This window comes from Anolis carolinensis, chromosome 1, assembly GCF_035594765.1.
Source record: "Anolis carolinensis isolate JA03-04 chromosome 1, rAnoCar3.1.pri, whole genome shotgun sequence".
In the NCBI taxonomy this organism is placed as follows: Eukaryota; Metazoa; Chordata; class Lepidosauria; order Squamata; family Dactyloidae; genus Anolis; species Anolis carolinensis.
In genome coordinates, this window is record NC_085841.1 from 140,753,877 (window position 1) to 140,770,964 (window position 17,088).

At 41.3% G+C, this 17,088-nt stretch overlaps 1 protein-coding gene across 6 annotated transcripts in view; it reads left to right on the forward strand.

The window, feature by feature from the left end:
• The window catches only part of dcdc2c (doublecortin domain containing 2C), a 77,881-nt gene that overhangs the window by 23,251 nt on the left and 37,542 nt on the right, over positions 1 to 17,088 (forward strand). For all 6 annotated transcript variants that reach the window (XM_062983288.1, XM_062983271.1, XM_062983279.1 and 3 more), the window contains one exon: positions 4,255 to 4,303. In XM_062983288.1, the coding sequence (XP_062839358.1) occupies positions 4,255 to 4,303 (49 nt within the window). The remainder of the gene's footprint in view (positions 1 to 4,254; positions 4,304 to 17,088) is intronic.

Consider the following 17,088-nt stretch of genomic DNA (forward strand, 5'->3'; position numbering starts at 1 on the left):
ATTCAAAGACAAATAATGTCTTTTTCAAATAACCCAGGCATCGCCGGGTCCCCAAGCTAGTTTTAAATAAACCAGACCTCCCAACTTAAGTAACCACATAACATACTTACCTATGTGACTTCTGAGGACGTGTCCTCAGTCCTTCATGTATACTGCACCTTCAGGAACAAGGCCTTCCCTTTTCATCTCTGAAAGTTTATCTCTTAGCTGTAGTATCTGACTGGCAACTGAGAATTTAGTCAAAATTTCCAGTTGGACTACTCTATGGCCCTTGTCTTTTCTCTGCTAGTGAACTCTCCCTTTGAGAGTTTTTCCTCTGAGGAGGGATTTCTTCTTACTATGAAGATGGTCTGCCTTCCAGCTTTCACTTCAAACTGTAGGGCTTCTGAGCCTGTTGCTTTCTAATCTGATGAAAGTCATCCTTATGGTTTAACTGGAACAAGATAGTTCTCCATCTTGATATCACCTTCTTTCTGAAAACAGTTTCTGAATTCCATATTAATCAGTATTACCAATATTTCTATTGAACCTTCTACAAATCTAGAAAGATCTTTGCATATGTTAGATGTTTGTTGCGGGCTCAATCAGTCAAATTGCTCCTTCTTACCAGTCCACATAGCTATACTTCTATGATGGTGATCCAAAAATAGGTCACTATCCTTTCTCTTAGAAGATCTCAGAGTGAATGGCACAAACTATACTTCTGGCTAGGGTTCTCATTAAGATCTCACTTCTGACTTCAATCAAGGCTCATCCCACTTGCAGCCTTTCTTGGTGATATTTCCTTGCCTGAACTTTGCAAAGCTGTCACATAGGGCGCATCCAGACAGCCCCTTCAACATGGGTGTTCCCGCAGTTAAAATGGGCTGTCCTGATGATGTCCTAGGGAAACACCAAACCATTCACCACAAATCAGGAAAACCTTGGTTTGTTGTGAATTTAATTGTTAATGGGCTTATTCCATGCCTTCTTGGAAGGCATGGGATAAACCCACTACTTCTGCTGCCTGGACTGCTCCCTCCAAAGTTCTGGGCTTTTGAGGGGGCAGTCCAGACAGTAGTCCCATGGTTTTCTGGGCTAAATTAGCCTAAAACACCATGAGGACACAACCCCCCTCCCCCAACCCCCCATAACCCCTTTTAAAAATAAAATAACTTACCCAGCCTCTATTTGTGTGGTATCGGAACTCTCCTGGCCTGTAGAAATGACGTGCCAGGAGGGGGAAGGAAAATTGCCTCTGACCCCCTTCTCCTGGCACATCATTCCTACTTGCCAGGAGAGTTCTGATACCACACGAATGGAGGCTGGGTAAGTTATTTTATTTTTAAAAGAGGGTTTGGGGGAGGGGTTAGAGTGTTTGGATGTTCTCCTGGAAAGTTCCAGTTGCACATCTGGACACCCACCCCAGAAAGCATGTACTTTCTGGGGTGGGTATGGATAAGGACCCACAAATGTTCCCGGGTTAAAGGGCTGTCTGGATGTGCTCAGAGTCTCAGCCCTGAATTCTCATAAGACCTGGACTCCAAAGCTAGGGATTATGCAAAGTTTTGATTATAGGTTGTTATAATCTTTAATTGTGGTCCGACCTCTGATAGTAATATTTGCCTATGATAAAGAAGAACAGATTGCCTATTTGTAATTGTGGTTCCTTGGGTGGTAGACACTACCCACCCTGGTTCCTCTCTTTTTTCATTGCCAGTTTTTTGTGTTCCCATCTTCTGTGGGACTGGAAACTGAGGGGAAAATAGCTCGGCGACTAAATAACAATAATAAAAATAAAACTTTATTTATATACTGCCCTGTTTCCCTAAAGGGACTAGAGCATGCATAGTGTTGGGAAAGAGTGGTGTTTCCTACCAAAACTGCTCAACTCTGGAACTTTCTGAATGAAGTATCATCAAACCTGTGTAAGTGTATAGTTGACCACTTGAAGAACCTCAGTTTATTCATATTTAAACATTTTTGATGGTTGTTTTCTTCTCCAATCTTTTGTTTATTAAACTATAAACATTAATTGTTTCATCACAATTATGGTATACTTTTTGCCTGAATAATAAAGTTAAGGTTATACAGAACAGATGAGTTATCCTTGCATCATATGTCTATGTAAAGATTCGTTTTCTGGTCTATGAATCAGGTTTTGTTTTCTGAATCAAACTGATGTTCTTGTTAGTTGGGCACAGAATATAATAAAATGTTCAACCTAATTCTCCAAGCCTGTGGCTTTTTGTCCTCAGGATATCACATCGTTTCTGCTTTAGCAAATTCATTAATCTCCTTCTATTTTATAGGGTTGGAGTTGAGGGCAACTCATTTTCAGGAAACACTTGTCACAGTACATGTTTTAATGTATTTCCATTTGCTCCGATTTAGCACGAGGTATCCATTCCTGAAAGTCTGTGAGGTCATTTTATTAGAAACTTTGTGCTCTCTGACACCTTTCGTTGAGATGCATCAGGTGACTGACTCATTGGAACTCTGCCTATACATTCATTAAGACTTATTATCATGATATAGATCTTGGCTTAGATACTTTTCCATAGCAGTTACTTATTCTCTCTTTCTTTTTGTTTGCTTAAATCATTTTTTTTAGCTCTGATTTTCTTAGAATAGCTTAGGTTTTATGACCCCAATTTTAATATGCACACTTTCTTGGAAAATTCTGGATTGAATTGCACTAGTGTTTTACCCACAGTGCTACTATTTTATTTTTTAAGTAGTATGAATTAGTTTCAGCGGACATGGCTATATCCTACTGTATGTCGGTATAGCATATATGTTGGTATGTATATTAATGTCGGTGGTGCAGAGGGTTAAACCGCTGAGCTTCTGAACTTGCTGACCGAAAGGTTGGCGGTTCAAATCCGGGGAGCAGGGTGAGCTTCCTTTGTTATCCCCAGCTTCTGCCAATCTAGCAGTTCAAAAAAATACAAATGTGAGTAGATCAATAGGTACCGTTCCAGCGGGAAGTTAACGGCGCTCCATGCAGTCATGCTAGCCACATGACCTTGGAGGTATTTACAGGCAATGCTGGCTCTTCAGCTTAGAAATTGAGATGAGTGCCAACCCCCAGAGTTCGACACGACTAGACTTAATGTCAGAGGAAAACCTTTTACAACCTACCCAGAGGAGCTCTCTGGATAAGAATTGTAAAGACTCCTTGCTAAATTACAAATTCCAGGATTCCACAAGGTGAAAGTATGCCAGTTAAGGTGGGATTTTAACAGTGTAATTGTATAGTGTGAAAGGGCCTTGCACCAAACATACACACCCCGTTATGTGGAAGAGTTAGTGGTGGCTCACTGCCACCACAGAGTTTGGATGTTTTCTTAAATAAAGACAAATATGAGAGAAGAAATTCATTACTGTTTGCATAGTACTCCACGTCTCATTGAATGTATACTTATTTTATGGTATTTCTTTGGAGTAGGGATGTGAATCATAGCTGGTAAACCACACACAGCTTCAAAAATCCATCTGTTTGGTATTTATGACCTTTCCGGAACTACTTCCCATCCCAATTTGGAACCTTGGGAGGTGCAGTCCTGGCATAAAACAACGCATTGTTCTGAACCTTGCTTTAGGTTCAAACTTATCCAGTCAGAGATGAGTGTGTCCTTTGGGGACAAGGATATGGGAGATATAGGGTATGTCTGGTGTTCAAAAGATTACTGTTCAGCCTGGTTTTACAGAATTCTAAATCTATTACTTAGGTTAAATTTTCAAAGTAATTTGTTCTGGTTATATATCATAGTGTTGACATTATTGTTGCTTGCAGAACTGAAAAACATTGTCATGTAATTCATTCCATTGTTTGACCTTTTTCAAAATCCTATCGAAATGTTTCTAAAAATGCTCTCCCAGGTCCCTTCCACACAGCCATATAACCCTGAATATCAAGGCAGAAAATCCCACAATATCTGCTTTGAGCTGGGTTATCCGAGTTCACACTGCCATATATTCCAGTTCAAAGCAGATAATGTGGGATTTTATTTAGCTGTGTGGAAGGGGCCCAAGTATGTTTGAAATGTAACAAGAAACCTTAATTGTTACATCTGTAAGGTGACTTTTTTTCAACTTGATCTTAGCCGAACGGCCGAGAAGCGATGCTTCTTTCCAACTATTAAGTTATTTCTGAAATATTACTTCGTTGTGCTTTTCTAGGCTTTGACTAAATCAACGAAGTTACACTAACTGTCCTGATCTTTATGCTTAAAAATACTTACATTAGTTAAATTATGTCTTGTATTTTAGAAATTATCCTTCTTCTCATGAACCTCCAGAAAAACCTCCATCCAAAAAGGTAAGAATCTGTGTTGAAATTTCATGACTTGTGATGGTTTCAAACATTGTTCTTGGTACCTGTTTGGATTTAAACTGTGCTTCACTTTCTTTTGAAAAAGCTGCTGCATCAACAGCACCGAACTGCTGTACCAACAAATTTCAGGTGGATTTAGATTTGTAATGATAATGTTTATTATTGTATATTGGTTTTTATGATGTTTTAAATGTTTTTAGTTTTGAATGCCTATTGTATTGTTGATGTGATGGCACTGTGTTGCCAACTTGTAAGCCGCCCTGAGTCCCCTAGGGGAGAAGGGCGGGATAGAAACACCAGAAATAAATAAATAAATAGTTTCAAGGATTGATTGAACTGTAATTCCTTTTCCAAATCTAACCACCCCAAGGAAAATTGGGGGTGGGGAAGACCACAACAGCCTCCTTTTTTTCAATGTGTACTCTACTGTACTTTATATAGTAGATTCTTGCTTATCCAACATAAATGGGTCAGCAGAACATTGGATGTGAAAATGTTGGATAATAAGGAGAGATTAAGGAAAAGCCTATTAAACATCAAATTACGTTACGATTCTACAAATTAAGCACCAAAACATCATGTTTTACAACAAATTGATAGAAAAAGCAATTCAGTACACAGTAACATTATGTAGTAATTATTGTATTTACGAATTTAGCACCAAAACATCGCAATGTATTGGAAAACATTGACTACAAAAACATTGACAACTAAAAGGCAGACTGCGTTGGATAATACAGAATGTTGGATAAGCGAAGGTTGGATAAGCGAGACTCTACTGTATATCATTTCCAGTCAGTTTCTCATATTATGATGGTTGCTTTTATAAATATTATATCAAAACGTAATATGAGAAATGAATATACTACAATCATATCTTGTTTTGGGTTTATCTTATTTCAATTGATAATATTACTTATATATATATATAAATGTATTTTTAATTTTATCACTATTATCCTGGTGTATTGGCTTTGGGCTGTTTTTCATTTGGATATAATAGTCTTTAAAAAACTTACTTTAAAACTACTTCTAATGAATAAAATGAGAAGAATGATGAAAAATGGGATGGCAACTAGAAGGCATATTTATTTGGCAAGGTCAATTGCTTGAGACGACCAGATTTAGAGTGAGAAATGCACCTTTCTGTGTTCAAGAACTAGCTTTTTCTGAATGAAGGCAATGCAAGGTAGAATAACATTATAGTTCAGTTGTGTTCTTCTGATGGAATGGCTTCTTATAGTTCAATCTGCAAAGCAACAACAGTAACTTATAACTGAATCACAATTTCTACATGGATTTATGGAAGAATGCTTTTAATGGTAATATTTTAGTCATTTCCTCCTCTTCCATCATCAATATCAGAAATATTTCTTTTCTTCTTTACATATTTAGACAGATATTAGGGAGCATCTATATATCAACATTGCCCTCCAGAACCAACTTCAGCCGTCAGATATCCTGAAGTCAATGCATTATTGACTATGTGGAGATGTGACATTTTAGAGTTCTTTTCTTTTTTGGTAGTCCTATCTCTAATTCTGTTTTGGGAGCTGCCTAATAAGACAAGTGTAAAAAAGTGTAAAATTTCAAGTGTGTAGAATACTTGAATACAGTATAATCTCCTTACCCATAGCTTTAATATCTACCATTTCACTTAACCACATTCCAAAAAACATCCCTTTATAAGTGTCTGTGGGTCTCCAGTGTAATTTTGTGGTATTCTCCAAGGACATATACCCACAGTTTCAAGTATTCACAGGAAGTTTTCAAATGAATTCTTCTGGATATTTTAACTACAGCATTAAAGAATAAACACACACTATTTGACAATCTCTATGCAGTTTTAAGAAGCAACAAGTATGTGTTAGAGAAGCAATTCTGGTGTGGTTTATAATGCTGAAGGGTATTGGTTAGAGAAAAAGTCTAATTAATACATATCTATAACACAGCTCAACAACAACAACAACAACAATTCTTGGTATCTTGGTTTTTAGGCCTGTTCCTCAAATGATTTGGGGCACTGATTCAGAAAATTACATTTGAGAGATAGCATCAGATCTATCTACTTTCTTAAACATGGTTGAATTCATAATGGAAAAGTGTGTCATAAATCTGTGCTTTTGGTTTTTAGGACACTTTTCTTTTAATGTTTAACATGTTTCCTTTGTACTTAAAAGATATTAATTTAAACACTACATTAAAAGTCCTTATTTTATGGGTAAGCAGAGTGACATAAAGAACATATGGCATATGTTCTGTACTTCAAAAACAAGAACTGTTGTGGGGAAACCCATGCCATTTTTGGAATCAGCGGGTCAGATATACCCAGATGTAAGTTTAACATTTGAGGCATCAAAATGAGTGTTGGCCAGTGTAATAAATCGTTAATAAAACTACAAATTAATTTGAAATGTTGTGGCAAAACAATTTTGTAATATGTTTTTCACTTTCTAAAAGAACCACATACATGTTTATGTAAATATATAGGCATAATTTCCTCTCTATCTTTTGGACCTGAAATTTCTTGACTTGACTGAATAAAGCACTTGGATTTGATGATGTCACAAAGACTGTAACTAAGAGATTACCATAGTTATACACACATCCATGTAATCATTGTTCCACTTGCCCTTCCAGTTCTTTCTATGAGAATAAACAAGTATGTCCACCTATTCTGAAAACAACGACTGCTTAAAGCTTTGGGTAGAATTATATACCCTTATGTTTGGGAATATTATTTATTATTATTTACAGTATTTATATTCCGCCCTTCTCACCCCGAAGGGGACTCAGGGCGGATCACATTATACACATACAGGGCAAACATTCAATGCCCATAAACACATTGAACTGAGACAGAGACAGACAGACAGACAGACGCAGAGGCAAGTTAATCTTCTCCTGAGGGGATGTTTGATTCTGGCCACAGGGGGGAGCAGCTGCTTCATCATCCACTCTGAAGGCACTTCCTCACTTCTTCATTCCAGTTGTAAATTAGTTAAACTTGCCTCCTCACTTTTTATAAGTGGTACCTTATTTCCTACTTGATAGATGCAACTATCTTTCGGGTTGCTAGGTCAGCAACGAGCAGGGGCTGTATTTTATTTTTAATTGACAGGTGCTCACCCCGCCACGGACTGGCCTCGAACTCATGACCTCATGGTCAGAGTGATTTATTGCAGCAGCTGCTCAACAGCCTGCGCCACAGCCCGGCCCCTGTTGAATATGCCCTGTTGAATTCTGCAGGCGTTTTATGTAGACAAGTATGGAGTTGTCGGTTGGCTCAAACTTGTACTTAATTGGTTCTGTTCTTTAAGCATCATTTCAAGGGATTGCTTTGTATTGACTGGGAAAAAAGCATAGTGAATAGCTTAACACACAACACCTTATACTTTACCCGGAAACTAATTGGCAGCACAGTGCCTCTGATTCCCAGCCCCTCGCCCCCCAGGTGTTCCAGAAAGATACTAGGGTAGATGGTATCAAAAGTCACTAGAAGCACCAATAGGGACACATTCCCCCTATTGGTGTTGAGACAGAGATCATCCACTAAGGTGACAGTAGCAGTCTCATCTTCAAAGCAGTATCTCCATATACTGCTTTGAAGACAGTTTGAAATGGGTCAAGGACAGGGCCGTAGTCAGAAAAAAAATTCGGGGAGGGGGGGGTGTTTGAAAATTTCAGGGGGGGATTTGAACCCCTAACAACCCCCCTCCCCGGCTACAGACCTGTCAATATCTGCTTGAGATAGTGCCTGGAGGGACCCTTAATTTTTTGCGTCTCATAGACTAAGCATGGGGATTTGGTTAACCAGTTAAAATTCATGAGTAAACCAGGTTTTTTTTAACCTGAAATTTTTTTTGGGGGGGGGGGGTTGAACCCCTAACCCCCCCCCCCCCCCCCGGCTACAGGCCTGGTCAAGGAGGTGTATCCTCCAACTCCAAGACTACCTGGAGTTGGAGGGCAACTGCCTTCTCAATCACCTTGCTCAAAAAAGAGAGGTTAGATACTGGTCTGCAATGATTAATGTTCAGAGGATCCAGGGAGGGCCTCTTCAGCAGTATCTAACTACTGCTTCTTTTTTAAAAAATGGAAAATTCCTCTCCCTGAGAGATGCATTAATAATTTGTTGTATTTGAGATCAAACTGTATCTCCTCCCTGGGTGACCAGCCAAGAGGGACAGGCATCAAGAGAGCAGGCTGTCTTCTTTACTTGCTCCTACATGCTTGTCCACATCAACAGTACTCACCAATTGAAACTGATCCAGTGTAATCCCATTCATAGAGTTGCTGGACACCTAGTTGTTGTTTTCTGCTCCAATGACAGCATGTAAGTCGGCTCTTATGTGAGAGATTTTATCTCCAAAATGGATGTTAAAAGCATCACAGTGAGCCACTGAAGGTTCTAACAGTGGGCTCAGAGGGGAGGACACTTGGGTTAAGCCTCTCATCACTCTGAACAGCTCATCTGGATGTGCATCTGCTGATGCAATGTGTGCAAAAAAGATAGGTTTCCTCGCTGTCCATATTACCACGTTATAGGACTGACGTTGCTCTATATACCATGTCTTGTTGCATAAAAGTCGAGTTTTCCGTTATCTGTGCTCTAGTCATCATCCTTCCTATTTAATTTCCCTGAGAGTCAGCTGTAAGGTATCTAGAAGAACATCTCTGTTGATTCAAGCTCATCTACAAGGCTGAATCAGTGGCTCTTCTACTGTACTTCTGTCAAAGGTCAGATGACAACTGAGAGCAAAATATAGTTTATGTAAGTAATAACTCAAAAACAGCTCAGTAAATTGTCCTGAGGCTTAAAACACTTAAACTTCAGTGTTATTATGCAGTTAAAACAGAAAAAGGCCAAAAGCTCAAACTGGCATATAATCCGGATTATCCAGAGATATAATCCAGATTTAAACTAAAGTACATGAACTCAGCCCAAAAACACAAAACGAGCTTTAAATGGCAAAACAAACAAAGGTAAATAGTTACAAAGCCCCAAAAACTTCCCCAAAGCCCAGAAGTACAGTAGCGATTCAAAAACTAAAACAAAAACCCAAACCGGGCTAAAGCTCTTCGCCGCAAATGGCACAAACAAACAAAACTGGAAGACGCTGAAGAATTAGTGGCAAGCCGCTGCAGAGTCGAAAGCCAGGCCAGGAGTTAAAGGAGCATAGCATTGTAATGAAGTCAAGCCGGTCTGGAGTCGAGACAAGGAAACAGCGTCAGGATTGAGAACGAAGCCAGCAGACAGCAACAGTAGACAGCCACAGAGACGAGAATGAAACCAAGCCGATTTTGGGAGCGAAGAGATATGCCAAGTCGAGTTCCACTGCAAGGTCCAAAGGGAGAAGTTGTCACAAGAAGGTCCACGTCACGGGATGGCACAAAAAGCCAAGACAACGAAGGCGAACAGCAGCTAATGCAAAATAGTAATAACAGTGCAGTCCAGGGTGCAGGGAAAACCCACACAATTCCAGCCCTCCATTGTAGGATAACCCGGATCAAACTTACATCGGTTGCAAAGTCCCAAGCCAGTCTTCAGAATCATGTACAGGAAACCCAGTGGCGTCCAGCAACACCTTGCCACATGCAAAGAATAATGGCCAAAAATCCCCAATTTATTTAGGTTTCCTTGGGCGTCCAAACTTCCAACGCCCTAGGGTCAGGTGTCCCAAGTTCCTCATCAGAATCTGAGCTCCAAACAGCCAACGCCCTAGGATCAGGCATCCCAAACTCCTCATCAGAATCAAGATCGCCCTGCCCACACCCAACTCTGTCCACACCTGTGGAACTACCCTCATTCGTCCAAGCAGACCATGTGGGATCTGCTTCTGAAGATACCCAATCCTCTCCAGCGTCCACAGCATCCATAGACCCAGATTCTTCCCCAAGATCCTCCGGAGCCCATGCCCATTCTATGCCAACTTCCTCTGCCACTACCGGTTCCTCAGCATCCATTTTCACCTCAAGATCCCCTTCCAAATCCCCACATGAATCCTCCTCAGAAGACTCCCCATCAATCTCCCTGATTCTCTTCCTGTGCAAATCTTCCAGTGAGCCCTCCTCGCGAGGATTCTTCCTTCCTCTCTTGATCCCACCATTATCACTCACAGCCTCGGAAGACTCATTCACAACAACTACAGCTTGAAAATTCCTAGTTAACTATTTGTTGCTGGTGCTATTAACTGCCTTTGGGGATGTACCTAAACTGCAGAATTAATGTAGTTTGACACCATGGCTCAAGGTTATGGTATTCTGAGAGTTATAGTCAGTGAAGCACCGACACACTCTGTCAGAGAAGGCTAATGACTGTGATTTCATAACATTGAGCCATGGCAGTTAAAGTGCTGCCAAATTACACTAAATCTACAGTATAGATGCACCCCTAAAGGCAGCTAATAGCAACAACAACAAGGTTTAATGAATTGGTATCAGGCAAAAGTAATGAAATTATCTATTCCCCTGTTTCTCATCACCATAGGTTGCATTTCAGTGTTAGTGTTGACTTTTGGGAAGAGGTGGTTGCCAATGTAGCGGAAATGGTCAATGTTTTCTAACGTTACAATATTAAGCTGTATTTCTGGCATTGCAGAGGGATTGGCTGGTGTCTGCTGAAAAAGCACTTTGGTTTTCTCGATGTTCAATGAGAGGCCAATTTTTATGCTTCTGCAAAGGTGTTTAAGGTGGCTTGTCGGCCTTCTTTTGAATGAGTACAGGATGAATTATCATCAGCATATTGGAGTTCTATAACAGATGTTGTTACCTTGGTTTTGGCTTTCAGTCTGCTGAGGTTAAATAGCTTGCCATCTGTCTGATAGATGATTTCCACATTAGTGGGAAGATTCCCATCAACAAGGTGCAGTATCATAGTGATGAAGATGGAAAATAAGGTTGGGGCAATAACACATCCCTGTTTGACACCTGATTCTACCTTAAATGGGTCCCTTTGGGTGCCATTACTGTCCAAGACTGCTGCCATCATGTCATCATGGAGGAGCTGCAAAATGTTCATGAATTTGTCAAGGCATGCAATTTTTTGGAGGATGGTCCAGAGAGCACTGCGACTCACTGTGTCAAATGTCCCTTTCTCTACTAGAGTGGGGAAGAGATGAGATTGCAGATTGGATTTTCTATGCTGAATTCTTGTTTGTTTACCAGCTTCTTTCACTTTGGCAATAGGCATTGAAGTCATAAAACTGTAGTAGAAGAATAATAAAACAGCTGTAAAAAGGGCTTTAGGAAACAGCAATAGAGAATGATATACTTACATGTCATACATGTATTGTAAAGTTTCCTTGTTAATCTGATACCGTAAGAGTCAGTGAAAATAGTGGTATATTCTTGGATTTATTTTTTGTTTATTATGTGTTTATTTTTGACTGAGTAATTATTAAATGATAGACATAAATTGAACTCATGTTATATAACATTATGAGATGAAAATATTAGGTTTAAAAAGGCTTTTGTTTCTGTGGGCTAGGGAAGAGGAGTTCATTACAAAAGCTTACTACTAATAAAACCCAGACGTTTAATGCATTAAGCCAGATACATAAAGTTCACAGAAGAATGTATGCTTCAAAGCCAACATTTTAGATTAGTAATTCCAGAGACAAGGCAGTATCTCATAATAAATATGAAACATTATCTGCCATCAGTCAAGATCATGAAGAGGCTACATAAAAGTTCAAACATTAACCAGTCTTTCCATTTTAATAAATGTACAGATTACAAGTATGTCCTATGATGAATAATGTAGTCTCCCACTTGAATAATGGGATTCACTTGCAAAAACAGCCAAATGGCTTTTGCATGCACCTTTAGTTTTGTTACATTCAGATATGGGTTGACTTCAAACAATCCTGTGTTTTCTGTTAAGTAGACTTGCTGAGCAATTAATTCTCAGGATCCAGTCCACAAGTAAGAGCACAGCACTTTTATTTTCCGCCCTCTAACCTCATCCCTCTAGACCAGGGGTCCTCAAACTTTTTAAGTGGAGGGCCGGTTCATGGTCCCTCAGACTATTGCGGGGCCGAATTATCATTTGAAAAAAAATACGAACAAATTCCTATGCACACTGCACACCTTATTTGTAGTGCAAAACACCCCCCAACAATTATTTATTTATTTATTTACTACATTTATACCCCACCCTCTCTCAGAGCAGCTTACAAGTTGTATGTACATACAATATATTATATTATCAGGATAGCACAATATTAGCATTATATATTAATATATTGTACTATACCACTAGACTGTAATATTTTTAGTAATAATATATCATTAATATTATTATATTGTATTATTATATTGTATTGCATTATAATATTAGTATCAATATTATATGTATACACAATATATTATATTATTACCATAGCACAATATTAGTAAATGAAAGAACAATTACAATATTTAAAAATAAAAACAATTTTAACCAACATAAAGCTATCAGGATTTCAATGGGAAGTGTGGGCCTGCTTTTGACCAATGAGATAGTCAAGTAGGATTGTTGTTGTTGTTGTTGTTGTGTGCCTTCAAGTCATTTTAGACTTTGGGCAAGCCTAAGTCTAAAACGGAGGGCGGGGGCCAGGTAAATGACCTTGGAGGGCCGCATCTGGCCCCCGGGCCTTAGTTTGGGGACCCCTGCTCTAGACTTCCAGGAAAAAAGGCTCACAGATATATAAACCTTCCTTGCTTAGTTTCTCCATACCTCACAACCTCTGAGGATGCCTGCCATAGATGTGGGCGAAACGTCAGGAGATAATACTTCTGGAACATGCCCATACAGCCTGGAAAACACAACAACCCTGCTTACACATTAGATGTGAGGTTGGGACATAAGTTCTGAGAAAATAATTCTTATCAGCAGAGGCTTCTGTCTGATTCCTTTAAAAAATCAAACTAGGAATTGAGGCTCTCAACATTTCCTTATCTAGGGGGAATCTGAGAAAGCATGTATTTACTTCTTTTACATTCAGTTATTGTCCCCTGAAAAGCAAAGCACAAGTAGTTAGAAGCTGTGTCTAGTAGTCTACACTTACTGGAAGTCTGTGGTTTAATGGTCTGAGTTTTGACGATGTAAACATGGCTTCTACTTTAACACTATTCTGGAAACCATTTTGTAAAAAATATTTGAAATAATATTTTTATTATTTATTCTGACAAGTTTCTTGCTTTAAATCATTTTTGAAAACTTATCTTCATAAATAGGGATGCCCTCCCATGTCTTACATAAGCTCATGAATATACCCTGTTTCCCCTAAAATAAGACATCCCCAGAAAATAAGACCTAGTAGAAGTTTTGCTGAATTGCTAAATATAAGGCCTCCCCTGAAAGTAAGACCTAGCAAAGGTTTTGTTTGGAAGCATGCCCGCCGAACAGAACACCAGAGCATGCAGGATTGGTAAAGATACGTATCATAGAGTGTTGTACATGGAAAGAATGGTAGTAACAAGAAATTCTTGAGGGGATTCACAGTTTGTCTGGTTATTCTGGTTTGTGATGACAACTACTGTACAGTATATAATAAATGTTCTTTTTTTTGTTCAACAATAAATGTGAATTCTTCTTCATGGAAAAATAAGACATCCCCTGAAAATAAGACCTAGTGCATTTTGGGAGCAAAAATTAATATAAGACACTGTCTTATTTTTGGGGAAACACGGTATGTAATATCACCCAGCAGCTTACAAATTGATACAAGGACATATCCAGAAAGCTGTGGAGTTCTTCCCTCTGTTAACTGTGGAGTAGTTAGCAGCATCTACATGACCTGTTTTGAAGCACTTGATGGGCCTAGACTGGTACCAGCTATTGATAAGAACATGATGGAAAACTCTCCCTTCTGAAGCATTATTCCTTATAACATTCTGCTCCCATTTTTTCACATCTAGCCTACTCACACATAGGGAGTAGGCTAGGTAACATGTAGAAGTAGGGTACATCTATACTATAAAAATAATGCAGCTTGACGCCACTTTAATTGATGTGTCTCGTTACTGTGGAATCATGGGTGTTGTAGTTTTACAAAATTTTAGCCTTTGTCAAAGATTTCTGGGGCCTCACTAAATTCTTAACCCCCATAGCACTGAGCTATGGCAGTTAACGTGGTGTCAAATAGCATTAATACTACAGTATAGACACACACCTAGCTGAGCAGGCACCAAGTGTCACATTGTAACCTGTCCAGATAATACTGCAGAAACAAAATCATCAACATTTAAAGCTAGTTACTAGGCATGTACAATTAAAAAAATGGTTCTAAATTGTGTTCAAAAGTAGGGGGCACTAGTGCTTCATTTCTAAAGTCCTTTCTGAATTTTTGGGGTAAAAATTTTGGAACTCTAACGAAACTTACAAATCTTCATAAGTACTTTGTTAATGGCGGTCGCACATGCTTAATAAGGAAAACATTACTGCCAGTGGGGAAACTTAGGGGGCTCTTATCGCCTTCATTTTTAAAGCTATTGTGGTGAAACTTGCTACAATGGTAGAACACATTTACCACTGTTAGCTCACCAAATTTCAGAATGTTTGAGTTATCCACAGATTTTTGGCGAATTTTCAAAGTTTTAATAAAAATATTGTTTAATAATAAAGAAAATCTCTTCCTGGTTTGAAAGTGTTACTTTCTGTTTCATTGTGTGGCAGGGCCGGCCCAACACGGAGGCCACTGAAGCACCCGCTTCAGGTGCATGGTCCCCGGGGGCGCCATCGAGAGAGAGGCAGGGTCCAGGGCGAGCAGCATCGGAGGCGTGGCCAGGGTTAGCCCCGCCTCCTGTGCCGCTTGCCCTGGTCTGGCTAGCCTTGCCCAGCTGGCCAGGCTGCAGCGGGAGTGCCTCCAGGCCGCGGTCGCTGCGGTCTGGAGGGACTTTCCCACTGCTTCCTGGCTGGCTGGGCGAGGATGCGCGGGGTGGGAGGCGGGGCCCCGTCTGGGCGGAGCCCCACCTCCTGCCCTGCGCACCCTGGCCCCTCCTCCCACGCTGCGTGAGAGGTGGGGTCAGGGCGAGCAGTGCGGGAGGTGGGACCAGGGTTGGTGCCACCTCCCGCACCACTCGCACTCGCCAGGCTGGACTTTCCCACTGCTTCCTGTCTGGCTGGGTGAGGATGCGCAGGGTGGGAGGCGGGGCCCTGTCTGGGTGGAGCCCCGCCTCCTGCCCCGCGTACCCTGGCCCCGCCTCCCACGCTGTGTGAGAGGCGGAGTCAGGGCGAGCAGTGCGGGAGGTGGGACCAGGGTTGGTGCCACCTCCCGCACCACTCGCCCTCGCCAGGCTGGACTTTCCCACTGCTTCCTGTCTGGCTGGGTGAGGATGCGCAGGGTGGGAGGCGGGGCCCTGTCTGGGCGGAGCCCCGCCTCCTGCCCCGCGTACCCTGGCCCCGCCTCCCACGCTGTGTGAGAGGCGGAGTCAGGGCAAGCAGTGCGGGAGGTGGGACCAGGGTTGGTGCCACTTCCCGCGACACTCGCCCTCGACTGGCTGGCCTTGCCCAGCCGGCCAGGTTGCAGCAGGAGTCCCTCCAGGCTGCAGTCGCTGCAGCCTGGAGGGACTTTCCCACCACTTCCTGGCTGGCTGGGCGAGGGCGCATGGGGCGGGAGGCGGGGCCCCATCTGGGCGGTGCCCCGCCTCCCGCCCCGCACGCCCTGGCCCCGCCTCCCACGCTGCGCGAGCAGCACAGGAGGCGGGGCCAGGGCGCGGGAGGCAGGGCCAGGTCTGGCCATGCCCCGCCTCCCGTGGCGCATCCCACGCCTCCCGCAGCACGGGGGGGCGCAATTTCCCCCCCTCACTTAATATTTAAAATTATCTCGGGCTGGCCCTGTTGTGTGGTCTTTGCTTTGAAAGTCATTGTTCTATTCTAGAAACTGTTTTTTGTGGCAGAAACTGTGTTAAATGGGTAGAGACCCAACAAAACAAAATGTGCTATGTATAATATATTCAGGACAATGTCCCTTGCACAAATGCAAAGTTTTAGCAGTATAATGAACTTTCACCATGTTTTTTTATGACAAAACCAATTAGGAACTGCCATTTATAATAACCCAGGAACAGAAATCGTAGTGCAGACACCATCAAGGAACATCTAGTCTGTGGCCCCCTTCTTCCACAGATTTATACTATTACTTATGTCCTTTTGCAGATTCTATGATTTTATATATTATAATAATTAGACTGACTTAAATGCCATGGCTGGCTGCTGCAGCCCAATGTATTCTGGGAATTGTAGTTTAGTGCAGGCATGGCTGCTTCTATTTGCTTCCCATTAAATTAATATAATGGGAAAACTTCATGGCCTCCTCTCGCCCTGATTTGTAAAGCTATTGGGGTGAAACTTGTTACAATGGTAGAATACTCCTACCACTCTTTGCCTATCAAGTTTCATAACATTTCACTCATCCACTGATTTTGGGGGAAAATTTAAAGTTTTTAAAAACAATTTTTTAAAAAAGACAAGAGCGATCTCTGTCTCTACCTCCCTCCTCTGTCAGCCCTGATTGGCTGAGAGACATGCCAACAGCTTTGATGTTACCTCTCAGCAGGGCTTGGTTCCCCTAAGAATTTTAGCTGCACAGCTACATCTGAAGACATCCGAGGCTTAAGAATCAAAGATTCCTTTTGATTTAAATTCAAATATGGGGGGGACGGGGACGGGGCGGCAGTGAGCAGGTGCGCTGGAACCCCTTCAGAAGTGCTAAACTTCCGAATTAGATCTGACTTCTGAGTACTTCGACACCAAACGCACAACCCTACTATTTACTTCTCCAAAGTTG